This window comes from Anolis sagrei, chromosome 3 (genome assembly GCF_037176765.1).
Source record: "Anolis sagrei isolate rAnoSag1 chromosome 3, rAnoSag1.mat, whole genome shotgun sequence".
NCBI lineage: Eukaryota > Metazoa > Chordata > Lepidosauria > Squamata > Dactyloidae > Anolis > Anolis sagrei.
In genome coordinates this window covers 159,953,400-159,966,685 of record NC_090023.1, presented here as the reverse complement: position 1 = coordinate 159,966,685, position 13,286 = coordinate 159,953,400, and the positions used below count along the sequence as shown (strand labels likewise).

General features: G+C 40.9%; 1 protein-coding gene across 11 annotated transcripts in view; it reads left to right on the top strand.

Moving 5' to 3' along the window:
* The window catches only part of LDB3 (LIM domain binding 3), a 264,318-nt gene that overhangs the window by 226,061 nt on the left and 24,971 nt on the right, over positions 1-13,286 (top strand). For 7 of the 11 annotated variants that reach the window (XM_060768974.2, XM_060768975.2, XM_067465640.1 and 4 more), the window contains 3 exons: positions 2,403-2,573; positions 7,405-7,452; positions 11,676-11,815. In XM_060768974.2, the coding sequence (XP_060624957.1) occupies positions 2,403-2,573; positions 7,405-7,452; positions 11,676-11,815 (359 nt within the window). The remainder of the gene's footprint in view (positions 1-2,402; positions 2,574-7,404; positions 7,453-11,675; positions 11,816-13,286) is intronic. The other 4 variants (XM_067465642.1, XM_060768979.2, XM_060768978.2 and 1 more) reach the window with 4 other exon arrangements.

Here is a 13,286-nt window from a genome sequence, read left to right as displayed (position 1 = left end):
TACTTAATGGAAGATATTTAAAATAACATACCTGTTCATATTTTGATCAAACTGATTATACTTAGCTATGATTACAGCCTTATTTTGCTGTGCGATGCTGGTGCAGCATTTAGTTGCCAGTGTTCAGAACAAATCATGAAATATAGTCTGATTATTGCACCATGAGAAGCATTGGGAGGGCATCATTTGTCTTCTGCATATCATCACATAGCAAAATCAGATTCAGCATATTGGAATGTAATGTCAGTGTGCGAGTTATATAGTCCCTGATTGACTGGGAACCTACAACCAAGAGGTTAGAAGATCCCCCAAATCACACAGAGCTAGCAGCACATTCCAGGATGGTGAATAAGTGCCTTTGTTCACCAGCTAGTGTAGGGGAGTTGGTTACACAATTAAAAGTCCACTTTTCCCATCCAATTCCTGCTTCTGAAGGTTATCTCAAGAGCAAAACATCCATTAGGATGTATGAGGAAAACCATGGGCTCTTGCATCTATTCAGTGTCTTCTGTGCCACAGTTGTTACAAACACAATTTAGCGGTACTCATTTTCTATAGCACTCTTTCACAACCTGGTGGTCTCCCAGATGTTTTGGATTCTAGCTATCAGTATTCATTATCATTAATCTTGTTGTGTGGAGCTGATGGACACTGAAGTCCACAGCATCTGGAGGCTACCTTGGAGATGTGAAACAGGGAACCCTTCCACACAGCCCTATATCCCAGAATATCAAGGCAGAAAACCCCACATTATCTGAGTGTGGACTCAGATAATCCAGTTCAAAGCAGATAATGTGGGATTTTCTGCCTTGGTATTCTGGGATATAAGATTATATGAAAGGCCCAGAGGCCACCTGAGCAGTACCAAAAGTTGCCATCCACAAGCTGAGTGGGGTCAACACTAACAAAATGTAGTAATTATGCTATGGAAAATGGGTGAAAAAGATAAATGTGGAATTTATTTACAACCTCATCACACTCATAAAAAAGTGTTCTGGGACGCTTTCACCCTGTTTTTTGGACAGAGTCCCATGCTGCTCATCACATGACATGTGACTTCCAGTGGAGGCCCTGACCCCAGCCGAGGTGAAAACATCACTGAAGGCTTTCCCCACAACTTGGGAAGCTTCCTGTGTTATGCTGGCTCCAATGGAGCCATCTCAGATCCTCCGCAGAAGGGCAATGCTCCCTCCGTGTGATGGAGAAAGCATTGCCGAGAGGCAGCTGTGCACATGGCGACAAATTTGCACCACTGCCCCTCTCTTTTCTGTCTGAAGCCAGGCGAAGAGGGACCTGGCCTTTGTAATGAGGCCCTTAGGCTTCAATATGGTTTTACACATAGAAATAGTCTCATACTAGGAATGGTTAGGATCAGTCGGAACCTTCGTAATTCGGAATAAATTCGGAAAGATTAGCTTTTTGAAGCAATTTCAAAGTCTTTAAGGAAACTGGAAGTCCCTTTGCCCTTCTGAAACTTTTTACGCCATTTCTGTTATGAAGCAGAGAGTGTGAAATTATTCTGCTTTTTCCCGCTTCTGGTCCTTGGCCTCGTCTAAAGCCAGATAAGCTGTTTTAAACCAGAGTGGATGAATTTCCTCCCTTTCCTCTCCTCCCACTCGTGTCTCAAGTCTGGAAAGCCATTTTAAACCAGAGTGGATTAATTTCCTCCCTTTCCTCTCCCCCCACTTGTGTCTCAAGCCTGGAAAGCGTTTTAAACCAGAGTGGATGAATTTCCTCCCTTTGTTCCCCCCCCCCCCCCCCCCGCTTCTGGAGTAAAACAACTAAAGACCTCCCAATGAAACAGGAAATAACACTTTCAAACCATTAAGGAAGGATTCGGAAGTTTTGGAAGTTTCAAAAAGTTTTGATCATTTTTTTCTGTGAAAATTGGAATTGACTTTAGAATTGAATCACTAGTGCCCCCTACATCCGAAACGAGTTTTGAACCATTTTGTTTTTGGATCAAACAAGCCTATCTCGTAGACATGTTTGTTCCTTTCTCTCATTATTCTTTCACATCTTGTCACATTTATTCTTCTTTAAAAAATAGCCAGATCTGTAAGAGTACGGAAGAATGGTGTGGCATTTTCCAATAAGGCGGTTGTATATATGTCCCATGTCCCATCTGTTCAGTCATATCAACATTTCTTTATGGAATTGTTTGTTTACACATTTAGAGCTGTATGCAAAAAGATCTGTTGAGTAATTTCATCTGAGCTTTAATTGTGACCAAAACCTAACAAACCTCAATTTTTACGCTTTAAGCTCTGCTTCAAAATTACTCGAGTAATTTTGCTTCTGTCTTTGTATGTACCTTTTTGTACCCAGACAAAATGGTTGTGGTCTGTTCGCACACAGCTCTTAAAGATGCCCCTTGTTTTATCCAATTTAACTTTAACTAGTACTCCTGTTGAGCATGCACCAGTGTCTACCAGCTGTGTCCCTTCCGCTGTGCTGTCTGCTTCATCCAATCATCCTGCTATTGCTGCTCACAGTGCTGCCCATCCGATGAGCCTGCCATCGGCCATGGCCACTTCAGCGGTGCACGACTCCATCTCATCCACTTGTCAAAGGTAATACTTGGTGCCTGCTTGCTTTGCCCATTTCCTTGTTTTGTGTAATGTGATAGTGAAGGTAATCAAATGGAAAGAAAGTGAGAGAATGCTACAAAAAAGAGGGTGAGTCCTAATGGTTCCAGCAATTTAGTATTCATTCAACAACAGTTGGCCCTCTGTATCCACAGATCCTGTATCCACAGATTCAACCATTTACAGATTTGAAATAACCACACACACCCCCGCAAAAAAAATCCACAATGCAAAACTTGATTTTCCCATTACTGTGCCATTGTATATAAGAGTTGGACATCCTAGGATTACGGTATCCATAGAGGGTTCTGGAAATAAAACACAGTGGATACCAAGGACCCAATGCATTTATGTATCGTCGCAGGCTTTCATGGCCGGAATCACTGGGTTGTTCTCTCCTGACATTTCGCCTGCATCTATGGCAAGCATCCTCAGAGGTAGTCACCTCACTACCTCTGAGGATGCTTGCGACAGATGCAGGTGAAGCGTCAGGAGATAATGCCTCTAGACCATGGTCATATAGCCCAAAAACCTACAACAACCCACCAATGCACTTATGTTTCATCCCTGCAGCCCTAGAAAGGCTGCAGGGATGGGTTGTTGTAGGTTTTTTGGGCTATATGGCCATGGTCTAGAGGCATTCTCTCTTGACGTTTCGCCTGCATCTATGGCAAGCATCCTCAGAGGTAGTGAGGTCTGTTGGAACTAGGCAAAAGGGTTTATATATCTGTGGAATGACCAGGGTGAGACAAAGGACTCTTGTCTGCTGGACCTCGGTGTGAATGTTTCAACTGACCACCTTGATTAGCATACAATGGCCTGACTGTGCCTGGGGCAAACTTTTGTTGAGAGGTAATTAGATGTCCCTGCCTGCTTCCTCTCTGTTGTTTTGCTGTTGCAATTTTAGAGTTTTTTAATACTAGTAGCCAGATTTTGTTCATTTTCATGGTTTCCTCCTTTCTGTTGAAATTGTCCACATGCTTGTGGATTTCAATGGCTTCTCTGTGTAGTCTGACATGGTGGTTGTGAGAGTGGTCCAGCATTTCTGTCTTCTCAAATAAAATGCTGTTTCCAGGTTGGTTCATCAGGTGCTCTGCTATGGCTGACTTCTCCAGTTGAAGTAGTCTGAAGTGCCTTTCATGTTCCTTGATTCATGTTTGGGCAATGCTGCGTTTGGTGGTCCCTATGTAGACTTGTCCACAGCTGCATGGTACACGGTAGACTCCAGCAGAAGTGAGAGGATCCCTCTTGTCCTTTGCTGAACGTAGCATTTGTTGGATTTTCTTGGTGGGTCTGTAGATAGTTTGTATGTTGTGGTTCCTCATCAGCTTCCCTATGCGGTCAGTGGTTCCCTTGATGTAAGGCAAGAACACTTTTCCTCTGGGTGGATCTTCATCTTTACTCTTGTGGCTTGTTCTTGGTCTTGCAGCTCTTCTGATGTCTGAGGTGGAGTATCCATTGGCCTGGAGAGCCCAGTTGAGGTGGTTCAGTTCATCTTGGAGGAGGTGGGGTTCGCAGATTCTTTTTGCATGGTCTGCCAAGGCTTTAATGGGGCTTCTTTTTTTACTTGGGTGATGGTTGGAGTTTTTATCTATCTCTGTGTGTGGGTTTTCTGTAAACAGTGTGACCCAATTTTTGATCTGGTTTGCGGACGACTAGGACATCTAGAAAAGGCAGCCATATAGCCCAAAAAAACCTACAACAACCCAGTGATTCCGGCCATGAAAGCCTTCGACAATATGTTGATTTATTTGTAATGATTTCAAAAGATTTTATATGTTGCTTTTCATTTTATGATTCCAAGGTAATATATAAAATATAATATGTAGCAAAAGGAAACAATAATACATAGTTTTCTACAACAGCAAAAGTCAGGAAATCCACAAAATAGTTCGTGTCAGCCGGTTTACTATGCCTGAGCAAGCAAATACTTTGAATATATGTGAGCATATCACTACTTGAATGGGCAAAGCTTCTCTTTATTCCACTCAGCTTCTTTTTCCAGGCTCAAAGTTCTTCGCATCACATTTATGAAGAAATTCACATTTCTTTATATAAAAGTCAGTGTATGTATCTATGTATGTATGCATGTATGTTGGTTTGTTTGTACCACAAAGGCTCCTACATGGCCTGATGGATTTGGACCAAACATGGCACATATACCCTTTGTTACTCAACTTGACATCATTATAGGATTTCAATTACCAAAAAAACCCCCAGAAGTAAATAATATCTATGTGGTGCTCAGATGCAACCCCAAAAAAGGAGTATATAGAAGATAGAAAGGATTGGCTAGCTACTGGCCCCTAGGTATGTATGCATGCAATACTCAGGTGTAACCACAGGAGGGCAATATATAGATAGAATTAGATACTGCTAGACAAAATTGCATCCAAACCATTAGTCCAACATGAGACAAAACACACAGCCCTGGGGTCTACTGTTTGGATATACATCCCATAAAGAAGTAGGCAATGTAATGAAGATTTATACTTAGAAAGCTCTGTGTGTGTGTGTGTGTGTGCGTGTGCGCCTGCCCGCCTGCCTGCCTCTTGCTCTGAGGTTAAAACACAGACTTCCAAGAAAAGAGCAGATTAGAGAAGACAAATGAAAGAGAGGAAGGTAGGAGGGAAGGAACTGAAGGGAAAAGGAAGAATGAAAAAGAAAAGAAGATGCACAAAGGGTGAAAAAAGGGAAAGAAGAAAGAAAAAAGTAGGGAAGAGGAAGGAAGGAAGGAAGGAAGGAAGGAAGGAAGGAAGGAAGGAAGGAAGGAAGGAGAGCTGTATAAGGGAAAGCAAGGGAAATAGGAAAGAAAGGAAGAAAAGAAAGAGCCACTAAGAAAATTCAAACCCGGGCAATTCCATGTATATACCCTAGTATTTTCATAAAACCTAAAAACAAAAAAAATGACATTTTCCTCAATCTCTATCAATAAGACACATAATTAGAACATTTCAGAGTGCTAATGATATAGTGCTACATCAATGAGTATTAACAGTGTGATCCTTGGTTGAAACATCTCTGCAACTGCAAGTGCATTAGATGGGCTTAGACAACCTTATTTGGACTCCCTCATTCCCCTTTTGTCTCAGTTTCTCATCCGCGACAGGAGATTGCCTAGCAGGATTATTGCACAAATTCTAGAAATGTTGTACACAATGCATTATTTAAAGCAGGGGTCCTCAAACTAAGGCCCGCGGGCCGGATTCGGCCCTCCAAGGTCATTTACCCGGCCCTTGCTCAGGGTTAACCTAAGTCTGAAATGACTTGAAAGCACACAACAACAACAATCCTATCTCATCAGCTAAAAGTAGGTCCACACTTTCCATTGAAATACTAATAAGTTTTGTTGAGATTAATTTCACAATTCAGCAGCAGATCAGTTGCACAACTTCAGCGCTTTCCAGTAGCTTCTTCCTGCACAGTATTTTCAGTCAACCGCTCCCACAAACTGCAGTCACTCTGGAACTCTTTTACAGACACTTGAGCACATGCCCAGCCATTGTCAGTTTTACTATTATTTTCCCCTCCAGTCTAGATGACATTACAAACTTACTACAGCACACAGTTATATCTTGACTTAGCAGACAGGTTCTTTTAATCAATTACATAGAGCCTTCGACGAACAGCATCACAGCACAAGGAGAGAGAATACACTGTACATGACTTCCTTATATACAATTCTGTACATTTACACATAGCAATCTCTGATTGGTTCCCAACTCATTGACTTAACTCAAACCCAGGATTACATCATTCACTATCACCTGGACTAAGCCAGAACACATTCCCCAAATGAAGTTCTGTATACAGTTAATGCATGACTCAGCATTTCCAATAGAAGCCTATTAGCAGTGCATGACTCAGCTATATTATATTACAATACATTGTAAAACCTGACAAGTTTATATTTGTAAAACTGTTCTTCATTTTAATTGTTGTATTATTTTTGTGTTTTTTGCACTACAAATAAGATATGTGCAGCGTGCACAGGAATTCATTCATGTTTATTTCAAATTATAATCTGACCCTCCAACAGTTTGAGGGACTGTGACCTGACCCTCTGTTTAACAAGTTTGAGGACCCCTGATTTAAAGTATAAACATGTTTGGTGGTGGTGGTGGTGGTAAATTCTCCATAATTGTCTTTATTCAATTGTAAATGATCCAAAATCCACCATTCGTTACTTTCTGTTTCCAAAAATGTTTTGATCCCTGGAGATTCTTGAGGAGCAAATGTGACCTACAGGTAACACTCCTGTTCCCACCCCTATCTATAAAATGATTAAGCAAGGGGAATGGATGGTCTTGTTTCAACGAAAAGGGTGGAGCACTTCGAAGGGAATGGTGTCTTCAGGTTCTATTGTCCACTGATCATGGGATTCTAAGAAGATACAAGACTGAGAAGAGCAATATCTTCACAAGCAGCTTCATCTCAACCTAAGACTTACTCCTTCATCTGTTTTGCTTCTTATTCACACCCAAATACATTGAATGTACACATTTGCCCAACATGTATATTCAGAACTCTTTAAAAATCACAACTGTTGTTTGAAGTAATAACTCACTGACTGTAAATGTGCTGCTTCATCGAATGTCCTAACCAACATATACTAAGTTTTCACTTTGTGAATAAGATGAAAGTTCAACTTTGGAAGAAAATCACAGAATTCAGATACTCTGACATATCTAATCATATTGCTATGTTTAACAAACCTTGTTCATGTTTTTAGTTCATGTCTTTCATAGCCGATTACATCAGATTTTGGGTGTGTTTTCTTTAGCATGAAAAAAATACCACGTTTTGTCTCCTTTAGCTTCAACCGACATTCTTCCACTTCAATCACCTACCAGTCCAAAAAGAGGTATAAATTGCTCCTGTATGCAGATTCTAATAACTAGTCTATTGCTTTCCATTTGCCAGCTGATGAAATATTAATCTAAACAATTGACTTATTAGCCGCGGTTTGTCCCCGTGATGACTAATATTTCCAAATGCACTTGCTCCTTTTCTTGCTGATACCTATTACAGATGTAATCATGGTTGCTTTTAAGGGGGATAGAGCTATTCTTTGAAATAATCAGTTTTAGGCTATATTCTTCCCAAATTACCTGAACCATTTTAACTTTCTGCAGCAGAAATATTGACTGACAACTTCCTCTGACTCACCTAACTTTGCTAAAACTTTTTATTAATGACGCAGTGTGGTTTTTCCTTTTTCAGGAGCCTCTTTGTTGTTTTTGTTGTTGTTGTTCTTGTTGTTTTACAAATTCTAATCTGTATTGCTCATTTCTTTGGAATGTTAGACATTCTTATTTTAAATTGTAATATTGGAGCATTTGGGTTTTACTTAGTAATATTTTTTCTGAAATCTTTTAGTACATTGGTTTTTACTTAGAAAAATATTGGAAAATCTAGTCTACTTCATTAACTAATTTATTATTAGTAGGCATTAAAATGTATGCTGTGATAAGATATAATCATTTTGATGAAACCGATTTCATTGTGTATGTTGCCATGTGAGGGAAGCGGTCTTGAACCACTTCTTTAAATAAACAATGAATTCATTTATCTCTGTAACAGCTGCCACAATAATAATTTAACCAAATGTTTGGCAAGTCACACTGCGTACTCAGAGAAACATAAAATGCAAATGTTTTTTGACACTAGAATAACTTTTAACAATCAATAATATTTCAGTGGGTTGTTGTAGGTTTTTTTCGTGCTATATGGCCATGTTCTAGAGGCATTCTCTCCTGACGTTTCGCCTGCATCTATGGCAAGCATCCTCAGAGGTTGTGAGGTCTGTTGGATATATAAACCCAATTTTCCTAGTTCCAACAGACCTCATTACCTCTGAGGATGCTTGCCATAGATGCATGCAAAATGTCAGGAGAGAATGCCTCTAGAACATGGCCGTAATATCCCGAAAAAAACCTACAACAACCCAGTGATTCCGGCCATGAAAGCCTTCGACAATAATATTTCAAATCCAGATATATCAGGGATTTGATCTAAGATACTTGAAAAACAAAAATATATATAAAACATAGTCCTAGAATAATAAGGCTATGGATATTGACTTCAGCTAGAGTATGGTTTGAATATTTATTACACTGGCCCCTCTTCTACACTGCTATATAATCCAGATTATCAAAACAGCTCATCCACATTATCTGCTTTGAACTGGATTATGTGAGTCTACACTGCCATATAATCCAGTTCACAGCAGATAATCTAGATCAGTGGTTCTCAACCTTCCTAATGCCGCAACCCCTTAATACAGCACCTCACGTTGTGGTGACCCCCAACCATAAAATTATTATTATTGCTACCTACTAATTGTAATTGTGTTACTGTAACGAATCATAATGTTAATATCTGAAATGCAGGATGTATTTTCATTCACTGGAACAAATTTGGCACAAATACCCTACAACAGCGCTCCATGCCATCATGTCAGCCACATGACCTTGAAGGTGTCTATGGACAACACCAGCTCTTTGGCCTAGAAATTTAGCACAAACTCCCAGAGTTGGACATGACTGGACTTAATGTCAGGGGAAAACTTTTACCTTACCTTACCCAATATGTCCAAATTTGATTACTGGTTGGGTTGGAGAGAGAATTGATTATGCCATTTGGGAGTTGTAGTTGCTGGGATTTATAGTTCACCTACAATCAAAGAGCATTTTGAACTCCACCAATGATGGAATTGGACCAAACTTGGCACACAGAACTCCCACGACCAGTGAAAAATACTGGAAGGGTTTAATGAGCATTGACCTTGAGTTTTGGAATTATAATTCACCTGCATCCAGAGAGCATTGTAGACTCAAACAATGATGAATCTGGACCAAACTTGGCACGGATACTCAATATGCCCCAATGTGAACACTGGTGGAGTTTGGGGGAAATAGACCTTGACATTTGGGAGTTGGAGTTGCTGGGATTTATAGTTCACCTACAATCAAAGAACATTCTGAACCCCACCAGCGATAGAATTGGGCCAAACTTCCCACACAGAACCCCCATGACCAACAGAAAATACTGGAAGGGTTTGGTGGGCATTTAGTTCATCTACATCCAGAGAGGAGGAGGAGGACTTTTGGTGGGAGAATTTGCTGTCTGTTTCCAAAAACGAAGAGAAGGACAGGCAGAGAGATCTTCGGCCTTCTCTTCCAAAGTGATTCTGAAGACTATCAGAAATACATGTTTTCTTGCAGTTTTCGGTGACCCCTCTGAAACTCCCTCATGACCCCCTCAGGGGTCCCAACCCCCCGGTTGAGAAACACTGATCTAGATTTTATATGGCAATGTAAAAGGGGCCTGCGAGATCGGGGTTCAAATGCCACGGAAACCCACTGGTTGGCCTTACACAGATCTCACTTTCTCAGACTCAAAAAGAGGTTTATGACAACCCTCCTCTGATCAAATCTTGCCAAAAAATACCATGATAGATTTGCTTCAGGATGGCCATAAATCAGAAATGACATTGTTGAAACATCTTGCCTATACCTTCCAAAAAGGAATTATGACCATACTACAGTTTCTATAGATTCCTTAGTGGTTCTAAAACGCTCTAGAAATCTTTTATATATTTTCAAGTTCCCAAAACACTGCATTCATGTTAGATGTCACAGTTATGTTTCTGGGCTAACTGAGCAATTCTTGAATCAGAGGTGGCCCTAGGTAATTTTCAATGATAAGCAAACAGTATTTTGGTGCCCCCCCCCCCCAACCAATCACTGATATATATTTTCTGTTCGTCGTGGGAGTTCTGTGTGCCATATTTGGGTCAATTCCATCATTGGTGGAGTTCAGAATGCTCTTTGATTGTAAGTGAACTATACATCCCAGTAACTACAACTTGCATATGTCAAGGTCTATTTTCCCCCCAAGAGCGCCCCTGGGCAAAATCAACTATACTGCAAATGCTTACTTTGCGTAATGGGTTGAGCCGCCCTTGCTTACAATTTCATGACACCTCAAATCTGCCACCTGAGAACGTTGGCCCACCAAACCTTTTGGTAGTGAACTGAGTAATAGCACAGCAATATCAGGTCTTGCTTGGCCAGTAGTGATGCATCAAGTGCTCCCCAAGTGGAAGAAGAATGTCAAGGATGCGGACAAGCGGAAGAACATTGTGTCGTTCAAATTCTACTCTAGATTTTAATTTCTTTCCTCCTCCTCATTGACCAAACTGCTCCTCTTGAAAACAGTTCAATCAGAATTAGTTTTTCAGAAAACCTTTATAACTACTTTCCATCATGTTCATCTGCTCCTGATGTTGCTTCCCATTTAAGTGAGTTAATAGGCAACATTCACTGGGCCAGGACTTAGGGAATACGTTTCTCCCAATGTTGTTGAAATGCGCCTCCCCTCAGCCCTAACAAGTAAAGTCAGTGATGCGGGTTGATGGAAGTTGCAATCAAATAACATTTTGATTACCATTTATCCGCCCAGCAAAATGCAACCTAGTTTATGTTATGTTTATGTGACTTAAATAGTGTTGTATTGGAAATATAAACGATGTATTGTCGAAGGCTTTCATGGCCAGACTCACTGGGTTATTGTGAATTTTTGGACTGTATAGTCATGTTCCAGTAGCATTCTCTCCTAACATTTTGCCTGCATCTTCAGAGGTTCTGTTGTCAGCGAGGCAAGTCGAGTATACACACACACACACACACACACACACACACACACATATATATATATCTGTGGAATGTCCAGGGTGGGAGAAAGAACGTTAGAACAGAATGCTGCTGGAACATGGCCATATAGCCCGAAAAACTCACAACAACCCAATATAGACTTTCTAAACGGTATAGCTTTGTGTGCTGATTTTATCAACCCTAAGCATTTCAATGTTGTAAACATTTTACGATTTAAATGAATGTTTGTAACTGTTTTTATTCCACAAGTTCTCAAATACAGACTCAGTATAATATCTCTGTCCTTTCATGCAGAACTTTCAGGTAGTATCTCACACCATGCTGTGGAAGCCATCTTTCTCCAGATGTTTTATCAGTCTTGATCTTCTAGTATACAAATGATTTGCTCATGGCTTTACTTTGCTTTTAGAAGTCCAGGCCAAACTTATACATCTGCACCGGTTTCCCATGGCCCAGCTCCTTACTCGGGCTACAGTGAAGCCCCAGCTCCTGCTCCAAAACCTAGAGTTGTCACTACTGCCAGCATAAGGCCTTCAGTCTATCAACCAGGTAAGACATTTTCCAATTGTTCAAATGGGGCTGTATTTAACCAGTCTAAAAGTAATGAGGGGTGATCTAAGTCCAGGATCTGGGAACTTTCTGTTCTGTCGCGCGCTGGGCCTGTAAAGAATTTCCTTTAGAACAGGACGTGCAACCTTTGCCCAGAGGGAAGCCAGGGGCCTAAAGTTCTCAAAGGGTTTTCACCACAAATAGTCTTTAGATGGCTTTTGAAGTACAACAAAGTCTTTTATTAATGAACAATCAAACAGAAACTTCTGTTGTCTTCAGTAAAGTTAAGCAAATGATTCCAAGCTTTTAGGCATCTGGTGAATTCCTAATCTTGCCCATGAAGGAGAGGCAACTGTCTTCAATAACTTCTTCTTTAAAGGAAAACCCCCTTTTTACTTCTCCCAGGCTGACTGTAATCTAACCCTTACTGATGTGGGCTCTGCTACCGGGTCGAACTGCTTCTCGAATGCTGAGTGGACCTACCAGTAAGGCAGTAGACTCTCCAGCTGGAGTTCTTTGGTCTTTAGGGCTGTTTTCCTGGAAATATTTGGAGACTCTTAAGACTGTTTTCCCCCGGAAAGTCCTCAAAGCTTTGGAGAGGCTTCCCTGGAGTTCTCTGGTTTGCTCTTAAGACTGTTCTCCCCCGGAAAGTCTTGGGGGTTGAAGCTTTTGTACATGGGAAGCTTGCACACGTCCTATACATTAGCTTTCCTTGCTGAGACAGACATGGCTCCCTTCCCTTCCCAATTGCCCTGAGCAAGGGGTCGGACCAAAACTTAATGATGATGGACAGGTGACTTGCCCTATGACTGCAACCAAAAGAAGCCACCTATCTGCAGAGTCCCTGAAACCTGGGACTGCAAACAAACATTTAATACAAAGCAAATAAAGTTGGAGCTCCTGGTACAGCTGTACCAGAACACTTTCAATAGCCACACTAGTTATGCCTGACAAACCTGGAAGGCTACTTGAAGGGGCCTTCTAATCACGAAGCTAGAACAGTTTGTAGATAGGACTTACCCATTGTCCTAGAAGAGAATTCTCAGTTTTAACCAAGAAACATGGCAGGGGGTTATCTGGGGAGGTCTGGAAGCTTGGAGACCACATATGGTCTAGAGGTTACATAATATAGTGTTTGAGGACCCCTGATTTAGGATGATGAAGCCTATTTCAGTGCTGTACCCTCACAGAAAGAAATGGTTCCAAGCAATCTGTTTCCTACAAAAATGCTTGACATTGTCTTTCATTCACATTTTAAAATATTTGCAAGTGCATCCTTTTGGAAATAAATTGCTTTTCAGGAATCAGTTCATACATTGTTATCCTGTATACCTAGGCTTCCAGGGTTCGGTTTCCCATTCTAGTCACTAGGTGGCATGGTGTCCTAGTTTTTCATGTTCTCACTGCCCTAAAACTATTTCCAGGTTGTTTCAGCTCCCAAGCAGTTCAAACACAGGGTGGCACACACATG